Consider the following 14,844-nt stretch of genomic DNA (forward strand, 5'->3'; position numbering starts at 1 on the left):
AATAGCGGTACTTGGCTTGATTGAGTACCTGAATTTACAGTTTACAATGCGGATCTGCTGATTTAAAAACCGGCGTGTAAACTAAATCGATTTGATCATTTAACAGGTTGCACCCGCAATGTTTATACTTGTGAATTACCAAGAATTCTAAATAATTGAGTTTGTAGCCCTTGAGTTTGTAAAAATTTCTGTATCGTTTAGATTCGGAAACTTGTGGTTGCGTGCCAAGGAATGGTTTGAAAATGTCGAATCATTTTTTCCCAGTCTGAAGGACTTTTTATGTTCAGCATACTGTTTTTGTAAATTTCGGCCACATTGTCCCACATAAACACTATTACACTCCGGACACTTACGCTTATAAACTCCAGATTTCTCCAACTTGTCCACCTTATCTTTGGAATTGAAAAGTGGTCTCCAAGTTGTTCATAAATATGTCTGCTAAAAGTGGACTAAGGGGTGAGCCCATTGGTAAACCTGTATCCTGTTTATAAAATTAGTTGTTGAACTGTAGGTAGCTCTGATTTAGGCATACATCGAAAACTGTTAAAACTTCAAAGGAAGTGATATGGTCTACTTTGGCTTTGGCAGATATGTCATAATAATGGTTTCAACGCAGATACTATCCAGAAGTTAGTCAGGAGAAACAAAGCCGGAAATTCACTCACAGATTAATATACCCCCAGAAATCGAGAAATGGGTAACTTTAACATATTTTGGAATAGGAACAGATATAATTGCGGGTTTTTTCAGAAAAAAACAATTTGTAAGTGGCATTCAGACCACATGCCAGGTTATCTGATTTCCTTTTTAATGCGTGGTAGAAAATCATAATGAAGAAAAGAGAGAAATGAAACTTTCTATGTTTTTGCCACTTTTATTTGTAACTAACGTTACTGCAGTTCCGTCCTATATATAGTAACGGCCACATCCATCAATTTATTGAAAATATGTTAATATTTTATAATTGAGAAACGTGATGAAATATCGGCTGCAGATGCACAACATCACCGGCAGCAGGAGGTTGAATATCTTAATGAGCATCTAGAAGCAATTTCGAATTGGTGTGAAAAATCCAGGCATCGGTTTCTCCAGAAAGATAAGAGTTTCCGAACCGGATAGTCTGTCAGGTCAGACAATTCCGCTTTCTGCTTCGATAAGTTTGTTAGGAGATGAAATGGGCCCCAAAATGAATGGGCACAATCATGTCGCTGGAATTGCAAAGGCTGCTTCTCAACGCGCATTTGTTCTATCGAAAGCGGAACATATCAGAAATACGCGACGAACTGTGGCCACTCATCGTTTTGAGGTTCAACTCGGTACACCTCGAACTTTACTGTTTAAGAACTCGTTCATTTGGAGAACTGCGCCTATGTGGAATAAACTTCCTGGGAACGTTTTTCCAAATGGATTCAATCTCCTCCGATTCAAATACAATGTGAATTAGTACTTTCGCACAGGCACCGCTGTAAGAGCGCCTTAAGGATTTTCCTGTAGTGCATGTGGGCTTGTGTGGAGAATAAATCCTGTCCTTCAACTTTCGATTACTGGTACGACTCAAATGATGAGCAGTTTATACATTACTTCATCAATCAGTATCTTTTGTTAGGATCGTCATATTAAGAAATTTCTTCTGATGTTTCGATAGCAAGCCTGCCTAAATCCATCAAAAGTGTTTCCTGTCCCAATGTTGAAAATTGACTTCGAAAACCTGAAGAAGCTAACCGTTAATCCCATAATATTATTTGGGTATGTTCGAGTGTCCTCGACGAAGTTTCTGGATCTTGATCTTAAGATTCTCAAGATCTACCTGCTGTTTCATCATTGATGAGGTAGTCGGATAGTCAAGTTGAATATTCCCACCTTGGTACCCGCGACAACATTCCCATATGGGGATTTTTGCACGTCAGCTACACCTTACGATGCCTTAGATTCAGCCGTGCAGCCATGCAGGCGGTTTTATTAGGTACCCCGCACTTGAGAAGACGACTCAGTCGTTTCCTGGCTGAACCACTAACCCTTTTTTTTATTAAGATTCATTTATTGATTCAGGAGTTGGGGAGTTGAGAAGCTCTCGCTCCTAAATTGAATTCACAGGAAAGTCAGTTGGAGTCTTACTCGACATCCATCTCCTCTGTAGATCCGCTCCTGAATTGAATTTGCAGGGAGGTCACTTGGAGTCATAAATTCGACATCTATCTCCTCTGTAGACTCGCTCCTCAACTAAATTCACAGGGAGGTCAGTGTGAGTCGTAAACTCGACATCCGTCTCCTCTGTGGGCTCGTTCCTGAACTAAATTTACAGGGAGGTTAGTTGGAGTTGTAAACTAGACATCCATCTCCTCTGTGGGCTCGCTCCTGAACTAATTTTACAGGGACGTCACTAGGAGTCGTTAACTCGACATCTATCTCCTCTGTAGACTCGTTCCTGAACTACATTTACAGGGAGCTCAGTTGGAGTCGTGAACTCGACATCCATCTCCTCTGTGGGCTCGCTCCTGAACTAAATTTTCAGGAACGTCAGTTAGAGTCGTAAATTAGACATCCATCTCCTCTGTAGACTCGCTCCTAAACTAAATTTACAGGACGGTGGAATCGTAAACTCCACATCCATCTCCCCTGTAGGCTCGTTCCCGAACTAAATTTACAGGGAGTAGGAGTCGTTAACTCGACATCCATCTCCTCTGTGACTCGCTTCTGATCTAAGTTTACAGGGAGGTCAGTTGGAGTTGTGAGCCCGACATCCATCTCCTCTATAGACCCACAAGTAGCTAGGGAAAGAACGTCAATCACGGCAGAGCCTCGCATTACCGTGCGAACCACAAGTGATTCTGTCATTCCCGTATCCAGCGGGGCTACGTGGAAGCAGGCATCCAATGGCCGATTTGCTCAACCCCCAGATCCCAAGCAAATTCACTCGCCTAAAACAGCATGCACAGTAGTTCATGCAGTGAAAGATGAACAAGGACAGCCAATCCGCCTGCAGAGGAGGGGATTCAAACTGCTGGCGACTGAACAGGCTCCATCCAGTGCCATCTTGTCATGAAGCCACAGCAAAGTCAAAAATCCACGGCCCCTCTGTTGTTGGGGAAAGAACAATCGTGGTTCTTCACTACTGTTACCTCTTGTGAGTGGCGTTGTTCCCCCCGAGGTAGGCATAAGTTTCTCTGGCATCCAGACGGTACAGAATGCTATCTATGAGCTGCACATCTTCTCCGTAGTCCCATCATCGTTCTCTTTTGAGATGGACCGTTCATCATTATTATTATTATATTTATATTCCTTCATATGTATCAGCTTTGTCAATATAAAGAGCGAATACAGATCACTGGGACATCTAGTCTATGGGATTATTTCTTACGAGTACATACCTAGTTTGTGATCAATAAACAGTCTAATGGAGTTTATAATTATCACTCTGACTTTGACAAACATTTTGATGCGCCATTGATTAACCAACCCATAACCATTAACAATATTAAATAATTACTTCATCGTGCAGCAGTCCATTCGCCGCGGTGGTAAAATGAAGTCTACGGCGAATCGCGGAAAACTGTCTTATTTTAAATATATTCTCAAGTTATGCAACTTCCTTGGAGTCGCCACTCCCAAGGAGAGTACCTGGTGGTACCGATCATTCGCAGTCATGGGACTCGTACTTGAGGTCTGCGGGGCCATAATTTCATTTTTCGCAAAATTAAACCCTGTTTTCGATTCATATCAGACAGAGATCAAAATAGCCGATGAAGTTGCAAATGTGTTTTTGACCCTGGCAGTAGCAACCGCTGAGATTCAAATGATTGCGATGTATCCAGGAAAGTTACATGAAATCCTCGACAACCTTCTCAAATTCGACAAAAATGTGGGTGTCAACCCACGTTGCAGAAAATTGAAGACAATTTTCTGGATAAGTTTTCCGACTGCTCTTTTGATTGTGCCAACAATTATTATTTTAGATAGCTGGGTATGGTTGGACTCTGTCAGCATGGACATGTATAAGTACTACGTGGTGAGAAACATTCAGTACTGTCAAGTTTGTGCCTTGATAGTGTTTTGGTTTTGGCTGGCAATCGAGATATTACACAGATTCTCAATATTGAATGGTATCCTCGAAACCATTAGAGAGACCTCGCTTGATCATGGAAAGCTTTCCATAGTCAAAGACCTTACTGAAGAAGTTGAGCCTGTAGAAAATGGTCAAGACATCTTAGAGAAAGTGACTGAGTACCACAATTTCCTTTGTGAAGTGGTGAACGATGTGAATGACTTGTTCGGACTGATTATACTATTTTTTGAAATATTCGTCATTGGATATGTCGTACAATATACCAGCGTCATAATTTTGTATACAGTTCTAAAAGAACCCATGATTGATATTCGTTTTAGAGAAAGATTGGCCCTGGTCAGTGCTGCCTGGATATTTGTTAGTGGGGTGAGTACATCTGTGGAACGCCGTTTTACTTTTTATTGTCACAAATATTCATTCCTCAATTTATTCAACTAACAATTTATTTGTTTGAATTTAATTGACTCATGCATTTGTTCGACACATTAAAAACGATTGTTCGCAAAATTTGTTCTATTTTAAATGACACTTGATTTAAAATGTTACATGAATAAAATTGTTATTTGAATAAAAAAAGAGTAATGAAATAACTTGAAGCTTTTATTGATTCCGAAGAAAAATTTTGTTTCAGAGTATTGGAAAAGGGAACGCCAATTTATTATATATTATGTTGAAAAATAATCTATATACATATAGTTCAATTCAGCAATAAACCAACATTTTAATTCAACAATCAATGGAATGTATTATTCGAGTAAATTCAACAAACGTTTCAATTCCGCATATAATTTTGACCTTTCAATAAAACGTTAGTTATTTATATGACTGTTGAATTACAATGAAACTTTAAATTCACTGTCTAAAAGTAAGTTTGGGAATAAAATTTCAATGAATATATTTGAATGACTGTCAAAGTTTTTCCATGAAACATTGTTGGTAATAAAAATAGACTTTCGTTTGTCTGAAAATATAGCAAATTAACTTTCCATACTAAATATTTTTCTATGAATAATAAAGATTGTTATATTTCAATTTTATTGAAAGTGTTCAATATTTGCAACATTCACTTTAATGCATTCAATTTAAAATTTGGTTACAACTTTTGTGCAAAACATTCTCAAGCAAGTATCATTTTATTTCATCAGTCTTTTTGAAAAGCGAATTTCTGACAAAAAATTAAATTTTTGATTATTTAAAAAGTCTGTTGTATTTGAAAGATACATTTAAAACGATAATTTTAATTCGGCGCTGGTATCGAGCGGATTTATCAAGAACTTCAATTGTTACATATGGCAACATGCTAGTTCATTTATAGTACGACAACACGCCGTTCAACCGTGGCGCCGAATAAAAATTATCAACAATCAATTTAATTCATGTATCACTGAAATTCAACAAACAAAATAATTCAGATCATTTCAAAGGAATAATAATAAAAAGTAAAACGGCATGGCACGCCGGTTTACTTTCTATTAGTATTTTGTGAAAATGAATTGTTTTGACTGTTGCATTTATATGATACATGAATTAAATTGATTGTTGATAATTTTTATTCGTCGCTGCGGTCTAACGGATTAATACCGTACTATGACCAACGCCATACATATATACAGTTGAGTAGTTCCATAAAAATATGCCCGACGACAGCGCCGAATAAAAATTATCAGCAACAATCAATTTAATTCATGTATCACTGAAATTCGACAAACAAAATAATTCAGCTCATTTCAAATGAATATTAATAAAAAGCAAAACGGCGTGCCACGCCGTTTTACTTTTTATTATTATTCCTTTGGAAAGAATTGAATTAATTTGTTTGTTGCATTTCAGTGATACATGAATTAAATTGTTTGTTGATAATTTTTATTCGGCGCTGCGGTCGAACGGATTTTGGTCACACTAGTTCCTCTTACAGTTTTCTTGGTTGGTGTCTGTAAAATGTCATCAAGTTTTCGTTAATGTTACTATTCTGTGGTTAGTATATCTTGTTTGATTGTATAGATGGCAAATGTTATGCGACTTTTGAGAAACACATTGTAGACTGTGTCTAACGTAAGATGTCCAGACGTCATAGTTAACGTAAGCACAGTTTATAGTTATAGTCTAATACGCCTAATACTTACACTGACACCAAGAAATAGGTTACCCAACTGAACAGAAATTGATTGTTCGGGTTGTTCATAGTGAAAACATTACAATATTATATTTATCATGAGTGGTTTTAATGTGAAGCGTAGGATTCGTCAAACTATACTAGAGGCAAATAGGTTTTTAGAAGAAGAAAACATATACAATGCAATACAATGCGCTGACGTCGGGCGTATTTTTGCGGAACTACATAACTGCATATAATATGTATGTCATTGGTCATAGTACGGTAATAATCCGTTCGACTGCAGCGCCGAATAAAAATTATCAACAAACAATTTAATTCATGTATCACTGAAATTCAACAAACAAAATAATTCAGATCATTTCAAAGGAATATTAAAAAAAGTAAAACGGCGTGACACGCCGTTTTACTTTCTATCGGTATTTTGTAAAAATGAATTGTTTTGATTGTTGCTTTTAGGTGATACATGAATTGAATTGATTGTTGATAATTTTTATTCGGCGCTGCGGTCGGACGGAATATTGTGTTACTATCACTAAACTATCATGTTGCCAGATTTAAAAATTCAGCTTCTGCAAGAATCCGTTCGACGCTAGCGCCGAATTAAAATTATCAACAATCGTTTTAATTCATCTAACTATAATTATCAACAAACCATTTTATTCATGTTTCACAAAAATTGTAGTAAATTATTCGATAGTTACAAAAAAAGTATATATGACAAACATTTACTTCCAAAAATTTCAAACAATGAATCTATATTATAACTGTTCGCAACTTTTCATCAAACAAATTAATTCATGTGAAATTTTAAATCAAGTGTCATTTAAAATAAAACAAATTTTGGGAACAATCGTTTTTTATGTGTCGAACAAATGCATGAATCAATTAAATTCAAACAAATACATTGTTTGTTGAATAAAATGAGGAATGAATATTTGTGACAATAAAAAGTAAAACGGCGTTCCATATACATCGAAAGTGTGAGGGATAATAATCAAACCTGAAATACTGATGTATTTGAAAGAAATGTGATTTCTTTACGAGTAATGCAGTTTTTTTTTCACTATAAAAAAAATATATTCGTCAGAAAAAACTAATCTGTCCAGAAAAAAATTATATTTTATTGACAAAAAACAAATTTTTTTCTGTATTCCCAGCCACTTGCATGAAATGGTAGAAATTTATGGAGAAGGATAGACTTCAAAAAATATCCCACTGCAACTTCAACAGCCTCCCATTCGTGTTCTAGTAAAAATGATCTGAGCGAAAAGCTCATAAAAATAGAGTTGAAAATGAATAATTCATGGTAAAAATTTCAGCTAGGAATGGTAGTAACCAATATGTTTTTTTTTTCTCATGATACACTTTCCGAAAAACAAGAATGATAAAAATCAATATTTTTCGTTAGTTCAATAAAAAAATGGTTCATTATTTAGGAAGTAATACCCAAATTTGTAACACTGTGAGGTTACTTCCATTAACGTCACTACCTTCTTTTAGGCCACAATCCAAAATGTCTATGATTTTTGTGGAACAGAATAAAGTAAAAAAATACCACAAAACTGTTCAATTAGTGCTACTCACTCAAATATCTCTTTATCGAAATTCTGGATGTTAAATCCTTGTTTCGTAATATGAAATGCTCCTTAATTTGGAAAATAATCATCAAAACTCCATTAGTTCGGACTATTATCGGATTGTTCGGATTGTCTTATACGATATAAAAAGATTTGAAACCCCTGAAAAAAACGAATACAATTGAAAATATAAATAAATAGCTAAAATTAACATTCATATTGAGCAAATAAACCTCTGAAAGATAAATCGCAAGCAAAAAACTGAAAATAGAACAATTAAATTAAATAAATAAAAAAAATTCAAAGATTTCAAGCCAAGTTACTTCACGACGGGATGTTTCGATTGTTAGTATTTACAACTTCGATATGAGTCACCCTGTTGACTTCAAAAATTTTCTTTCTGTAGCCATAATCAATATACATATAATGAAATGAAGAAATTCCCGAAAAAAATCCAGAAAAAATTAATCGTTTGGTTTACAGGGACCATGTCTTATGGGGTGCCCCACCCTGTATAGAAAAGAGACTATTCTTTCGCTTTATTTTTTTATGTTCGAAGCTATTTGGGGTAGCTTGTGATGACCTATTTCCTGGATAGAATATAGCATCTTCGAATTGAAATGAAAAGTTAAACTATTGAGTATAGAGATACTTACGTATGAGAAAATTTTCTAAATGAAATTACCAATATTAATCTCTCCCTACTACCTACACACTAGGCTCTGGTGAACGTTTGTTCGAAAACAACTACTTTTCCGGCTGATACCGCGCTGGATATTGAATTATATCCGACAAGCATTTATGCAGGATATCTCACAGAGGTTAGTTTCGCAGATGTTTCTAGTTCATTCAGCAGCCGGACCATTCTGAAATTATTCAAGTAGATCACCTGCAGACGGCGGTGATCTTACCTCTCGTCAGTACAGGAAAGATCCTACCCAGACAGCAAAGTGCCTGGTACGAATAATTTCAACAGGGCCCCGCTACATATATAAAACCTTCGCCTGAAAGAAAAATTGTCAACTACTAACAACTGCATCCCGTAAACAAAGCCCAGTCTTCTAATTGTCTAGAGACACAGCTTCATGAATGTGAACAATATTATGAAGAAGGTGCACTTTGAGTTTCATATAACAATTACAATCGCTGAAATGAGTAAAACTTTACAGATTCTGTTTCCTGATATTGAGATAAAATAAATGCAAAGAGTCGCAAATGAAAGATTTTATGAGCGTTCGGGTTATTTTGTACCTGCATTGGCATGCGTTTAGGAATTTATTCAAAGATACTTGTTGAAACTGATAACGATATTTATTCATTCATTTACAATCAATATTGTTACAACATTTCAATTCGAAATATTCACATGATGATTTTTCTTAAGGACAAAACACAAGCACTACAGGAAAATCATTAAGGCTCTCTCAGAGCGGTACCTGTACAAAAGTGGCGATTCAAATTCCATTTGAATCGCTGGATATTGAACCCATTCTAAAAAAATTCCCCATGAAGTTTATTCCACATGAACGCAGTTCTCCAAATGAAAGAGTTTTTGAACAGTGCAGTTCGAAGTGTAGTGAGATGAACCTCGAAACGATGAACAGCCACAGTCCGTCGCGTATTTCTGAAGTACTGCTCATGGTGGAATCAAATGTGCCAAGTCACTTGAACACTTCCTGTGAAAGTATATATACAAGAGAGACAAATCTGCAACCTTTCTTCGATGTTCCAGACTATCAAAGTTAAATAGGTATGCTTATTCGTACCACCTACAGTAAATATGCATACTTGAAGTGTAACTGCAAATAAAATTATTTAAAGGAACGATTTCCTCACCTACACGCTAGGTTCATGGACTAACACCTATCAGAAAACAACTACTTCCCTGGCTAATACAACGAAGGGGGTTATATCATATCCGACATGTGTCAGTGCAGGATTCTTCACAAGAGTAATTTCTGCATATATTTTTGGCGATACCACTGCCGAAATCGATTTTCATTTATTGGAACGGGCACATTCACAGACCGGTTTCGGGCTATTTGGCTTCTCGTCAGTGCAAGGTAGTACATCAATACGAAGTCGATGATTTTCCATAAGTAAAAATCAAACTCATTCAGAGTATCATATCTCGAACAAAGTTGAAGCGAGCGACAAGCAGCATATCTGCCTTCGACCGCTCTGCCTGTTGACGAGGTACTAACCAATCGCAAATCCGAATAGGCCCGAATCCTCATATCAGAAAACTAATAATGAAAGAATTGGATTTTCAATTAACACGCTTTTATCAGTTTCACTTTTATGTTTGTTTGTAACCGATTCCTTTGGACTAACTCTGAAGGGACATATATTTTAAACTTTGTACACTCATCAAGAATCGGGACAACATAATAATTTCATAAGTTTATTTCATTATCACTCAAATGAAATGAATTAACCCATTTGATCCCAAGTAAAAGAAAAATATAAAAACACGTGTTTCAGTCAAAAAATCTTTATTATTTCACATTCTAAAATGAGTTTTCGTAATGATTAACATTGAAAAAAACAACGGCACAAAAATACGGGATGGTTCATACACGCACCACTGGTAATGAAAGTGAAAAAATATATTTTTTGAAGTTTACAAAAACGAGTCCTGAGCATCAAAATCCTCATAGAGAGTGATCACTATACAGTTAAATATAAAATAAAATAGTTAGGTTCCAACAAGATACAAAATAATGTGGTAATCTTAGTTTACTAAGTGGTGCACGAACGAACCACTGGTAAGAAGTAGTAATCAAATAATCTACCTCTGGTGATATTTTGCGAAGCATGATACGTGCAAATGTTCGTTACATTTTTGACAAATGAATATTGAGTGGTTATGACATACTCTACATCTTCTTCGAGCTTTAGTTTCATGAGCTATAAGAACATGGCCAATGTTATCGAAACGAATTTCAGCAACAGGGCGAGGGACATTTCTTTCAACGTATACTCTTTCATTTTTCAAGAAACGTAGAGCAACGTATGATTTGAATTCGATTTGTGACATTTTTGTTCAATTAGCCACATTATAGAGCTTCCAAGCATTGACAACTATACTATCTATAGCATTTCGAAATATGGGCCACCACCATTTCTTCCCTAATACTCTACATCTATAATTTGCAATACCATTATCATAGAGGTCAACCCCTCCCATGGATCTATTGTATTCGGTAATGGCATGAGGATGGGTTACATTGATTTCTTTTCTCTCTTTTCGATTATATCGTTTTACGTGATGTATTGGTTGTGCATTGAAAACGTTACTACAGACAGTAACCGTTGCATTATCATTCCAGCGCACCAAAGAAATTTTAGTGTTTTCCTCAAATGCAGAAACATAAGACCCTCGCTCCCGCTTAGAAAATTGTTTTGACTTTTCGAGTGGACAGTGTTGCGTTCTATTTTTTCGTATTGTTCCTGTCGCAAAATATCCATCATTTTTCAATTGTTCAAACAGTTGATATGAAGAAAAAAATTGTCAAAGAAAATTTGATGAGACATAGGACTATCAATCACAGAAAGAAGACTCATTACAACATCGCCACCAAGACCTAATTTCGAATGTTTCTCACTAGCCCCTGCATAGGGTAGAGAGTAGAATAAATATCCATCGGCTGAACAAATGCACCACAGTTTGAAACCAAACCTCACTGGTTTGCCTTTTATGAACATTTTGCAGGAATGTTTTCCATAATAGGGCACCATTTGTTCATCGATTGACAGATTATATGCGAAAACACCCCACTGTAGATTCTTCCTATTTATTGCATCTAAGAATGGCCTGACTTTAGCAAATTTATCATTGATATCCAAATTATTGTTATCTGATAAATGCAAGTTCTGTTTTATACTCTGGAATCTATTTCTACTCATGCATTTTTTTATTATATCGACGCCTTTATCCTCATCAGTAGACCAATACATAGGAATTTGTGGTAATGAGTGATATCCAGAAAACAACAATATACCAATAAAATTCAATAGATCATTTTTTGAGAGACGGAAATCTTGTCGGTTGTTTTCTTGCGCATATTTCAGTGAGAAGTCCGTTACCAACTGGAGTACTTCATCGTCCAGAAAAAGATCAAAAATCTCAAGTGGTGTCTTACCAGCAAGCTCGTTCTGTATACGTTCTTCATCAGCAGATTCCTTGGATATTGCGGAATGAGTATAATCAATTTCTCCGATTACCCATTTTGGCTTAGAAATGACCTTTCGGGATGCCCCAGGAGCCAAGCGTTTTCTTTTAGATGCCAAATCCTCTTCATCTGATGAACTCCACTCATCTTGTTCATTTTGCCTCACATCAACGTTATGGAAATTATCAGGTACTTGTAGTTCGAAAGTTCCAGCAATATCAGTCGGTTCATTTTCTGGTGAATAGTTTTCATCATCAATATTCTCCTCGTCTGTGAGCGTATCAACATCTGGTGGTAAATATACTGCATCAATGACATCTGGAAAAAATATCTGAATGAAAAAATACTGAAGATATTGGAAATGACACGCTATATAATCACAACTAGCTACCATCATGCCCCTCCGCTTCTAGTTCATCAATTGCTTCCTCTAAAGCTGCTTCTAGTTCTTTTTGGGTCAAAAACGTTCTGAAAGACATTTTAAATCACTACAATAAGCGAACAACTATCCCGCACCATTGATGAAATGGTTATGAATTATTCTCACGTATGCACACAGCTTGGGGAATCTTGTCTGAACTTGTCGAAAAATTATTGAAGCTCATGCCTGATACCAGTGGTGCGTGAACGCACCAATGATTTTTTCTTTGCTCAAAGTCTCTTATTTTATATATCAACGATTGTATGTGTGATATATCATATTGGGTCACTAAATGACTTCACATTGATGGAAACTGAAATAAAAAAATCTCTTTTCTAAGTAACATTCAGTCAGTGCTAACAAAACATATTTAGCGAAAGTAATTGTCACCCTACTCCAGATGGTACTAGAATCTGATTTTGTTTTCTGATATAATGTTATTTATTTTTATTCAATATAATGGAAACACTGCAAGTGAATACTAACTGATTTTCACGATATCGACATTGAATTGCCCGAAAAAAAAAAAAATTACAAAATTGCGGTGCGTCTACGCACCACTGGGAGTTAATGGGTTAAAATACATTACCACTAGTGGTAATTAGACAAAGGTGTTTTTATTCCGAAAATGACAGTACAGGACATGTTTCTTGTGCAGAGAAAGCGATCAAAGTCCCTATTAACCTCAATTGAGAGAGCGATCTGATACAGACATTGTAGCCATTGAAAACAAAGTTAGTACTGGTGAATATGTGCTCGTTATGTACGAAAATCAACTGTATCCAGGACAAGTAAAAGAAGTGCAGATTTTTTAAACAGATACACTTTTGATTGCAGCAATGGAAAAGTGTGGGGGAAATTGAAAGTGGCATTGAACGAAAAATTGACAAGCCATGTCAAATATCTAAGAGAGAAATCTTCAAAGTTCCTGAATTACCGTAACTTAAATATTTTGCTCATTGAAATTTGATTTATTTTGTGCTAGATGTTATTAGTTTGGTTTTCATTTGTGTCACCCTTGAGAGATATATTTCTCTTCTATTTGTTTACAAATTCTTCATAGAATATATGTTTTTTTGTACACAACTGTGTAAATTAATTTGAAGGTGGTTGACAATGTTTCGGGTGTATTTCATCAGTTCGGACAATGGAAGACATTGGAAGTCCGAACTGATGTGTAAATTTATTTAGCCCTATATTTATTGAGTGAAAAGATAAAGGTGAGAACATACCAGCTGTGTTTCCCTATTAAATATGAATTGAAAACTAATATGGCACATAGTCACCCCAATAGCTGGGGTAAAAATGTGCTAGAAATATATCAGGTTTCGGACATGACTAAAATTATTTTTATACTTCCTTGTAGTGTCATGATGCATTTGCAAACTATGCGGCGTTTAATTATCAGTCATATATTTAATTATTTACCAACAATATTTTCGCAACAAAATAAAAACATGAAAAAGTGGCACATACTGACCCCATTTTATTTTATTCCAGTTGAAGGTGGTGTTCCTATCTACAGCGGGCCACTTCGTAGAAAAAGAAGCCAACCGGACCATTGTCATATGCTACAATCTAATCAACAATTTGAAAAGAAGAGCAAACTACGAACGATTGAAAGAAGAGTTGCAGGATCTGTCACAGCAAGTAGCTCGACGAAACCCACGCTTGACTGCATCGGGATTTTTTGTTATCAACCTGACCATGCTTGGTTGCATAGTGTCAAGTGTCACTTCTTATATCATCATCGCTCTTCAATTTTTTAAATAAATCGTGAAATTATACCTTGTAACATTTGAAATGGTTTCCATTACTACTTTATTTTTACACTTTCAATTCAACGATGTTTTTTCAGAATCAAGAACAAACTTGAAATAACTAAATGAAGAATAAAATTCAATTCAATGTATTCATTCATTCTTATACATATTTGTGGCACATCGATATGCCACATTATATGTTTTTCTTGTGAATTATCTCACTGAATATATGGAAAACACCTAGACATGAATATGTCTGTTTTACTTCTTTGATTGACGGCTTGTTTATTTTGTGGAAATTCATGAAAACACACTTCTGTCTATTTTCCATGATAGTATTATATTTGTTGACTAATTTCGGCCATTACACCATTTTCAAACCTAACTAGATTACATTCAAATCTGAGTATTTATACCTACATTGTCGATACCTATCAATAATTATAATAATAATGATAACGCAGGACTCGATACGATATAAGCGTAACGGCCTGGATCGATTACCGTAAGGCATTTGATACCATTTCGCATGAGCTCATCTTGCATTTGCTCAGATGCCCTGCGGTACCCGACAAAATAGTGAGATGCATTGAACAACTGGTACCACTTTGGCGAACTCGCTTTACCATAACATCTGGTCAAGCAAGAGTCCAAACAGGGTGGGTCACTTTCAGAAGGGGTGTATTTCAGGGTGATTCCCTCAGTCCCCTTCTCTTCTGCATCTCACTA

At 35.8% G+C, this 14,844-nt stretch overlaps 1 protein-coding gene across 1 annotated transcript; it reads left to right on the forward strand.

Annotated features, from left to right (window-relative positions):
• Positions 1–3,384: 3,384 nt before the first annotated feature.
• LOC141485609 (uncharacterized) lies at positions 3,385–14,603 on the forward strand. Its single transcript, XM_074182610.1, has 2 exons — positions 3,385–4,429; positions 13,853–14,603. Exons 1-2 carry the CDS (start codon positions 3,524–3,526, stop codon positions 14,123–14,125), a joined length of 1,179 nt encoding a protein of 392 aa, XP_074038711.1. The 5' UTR covers positions 3,385–3,523; the 3' UTR covers positions 14,126–14,603.
• The last annotated feature ends 241 nt before the right edge of the window (positions 14,604–14,844 follow it).

The sequence above is a fragment of the Leptinotarsa decemlineata genome, unplaced genomic scaffold (assembly GCF_025532065.1).
Source record: "Leptinotarsa decemlineata unplaced genomic scaffold, Ldec_3_MD MMD2_P_RNA_scaffold_2, whole genome shotgun sequence".
Classification (NCBI taxonomy): domain Eukaryota; kingdom Metazoa; phylum Arthropoda; class Insecta; order Coleoptera; family Chrysomelidae; genus Leptinotarsa; species Leptinotarsa decemlineata.

Bases quoted from the DNA above. Each gene is read 5' to 3' on its own strand.
- LOC141485609 (XM_074182610.1), top strand. From the start codon at position 3,524: ATGAAGTCTACGGCGAATCGCGGAAAACTGTCTTATTTTAAATATATT. The intron at 4,430-13,852 runs GTGAGTACATCT...ATTTTATTCCAG, and splicing joins CCTGGATATTTGTTAGTGGG to TTGAAGGTGGTGTTCCTATC.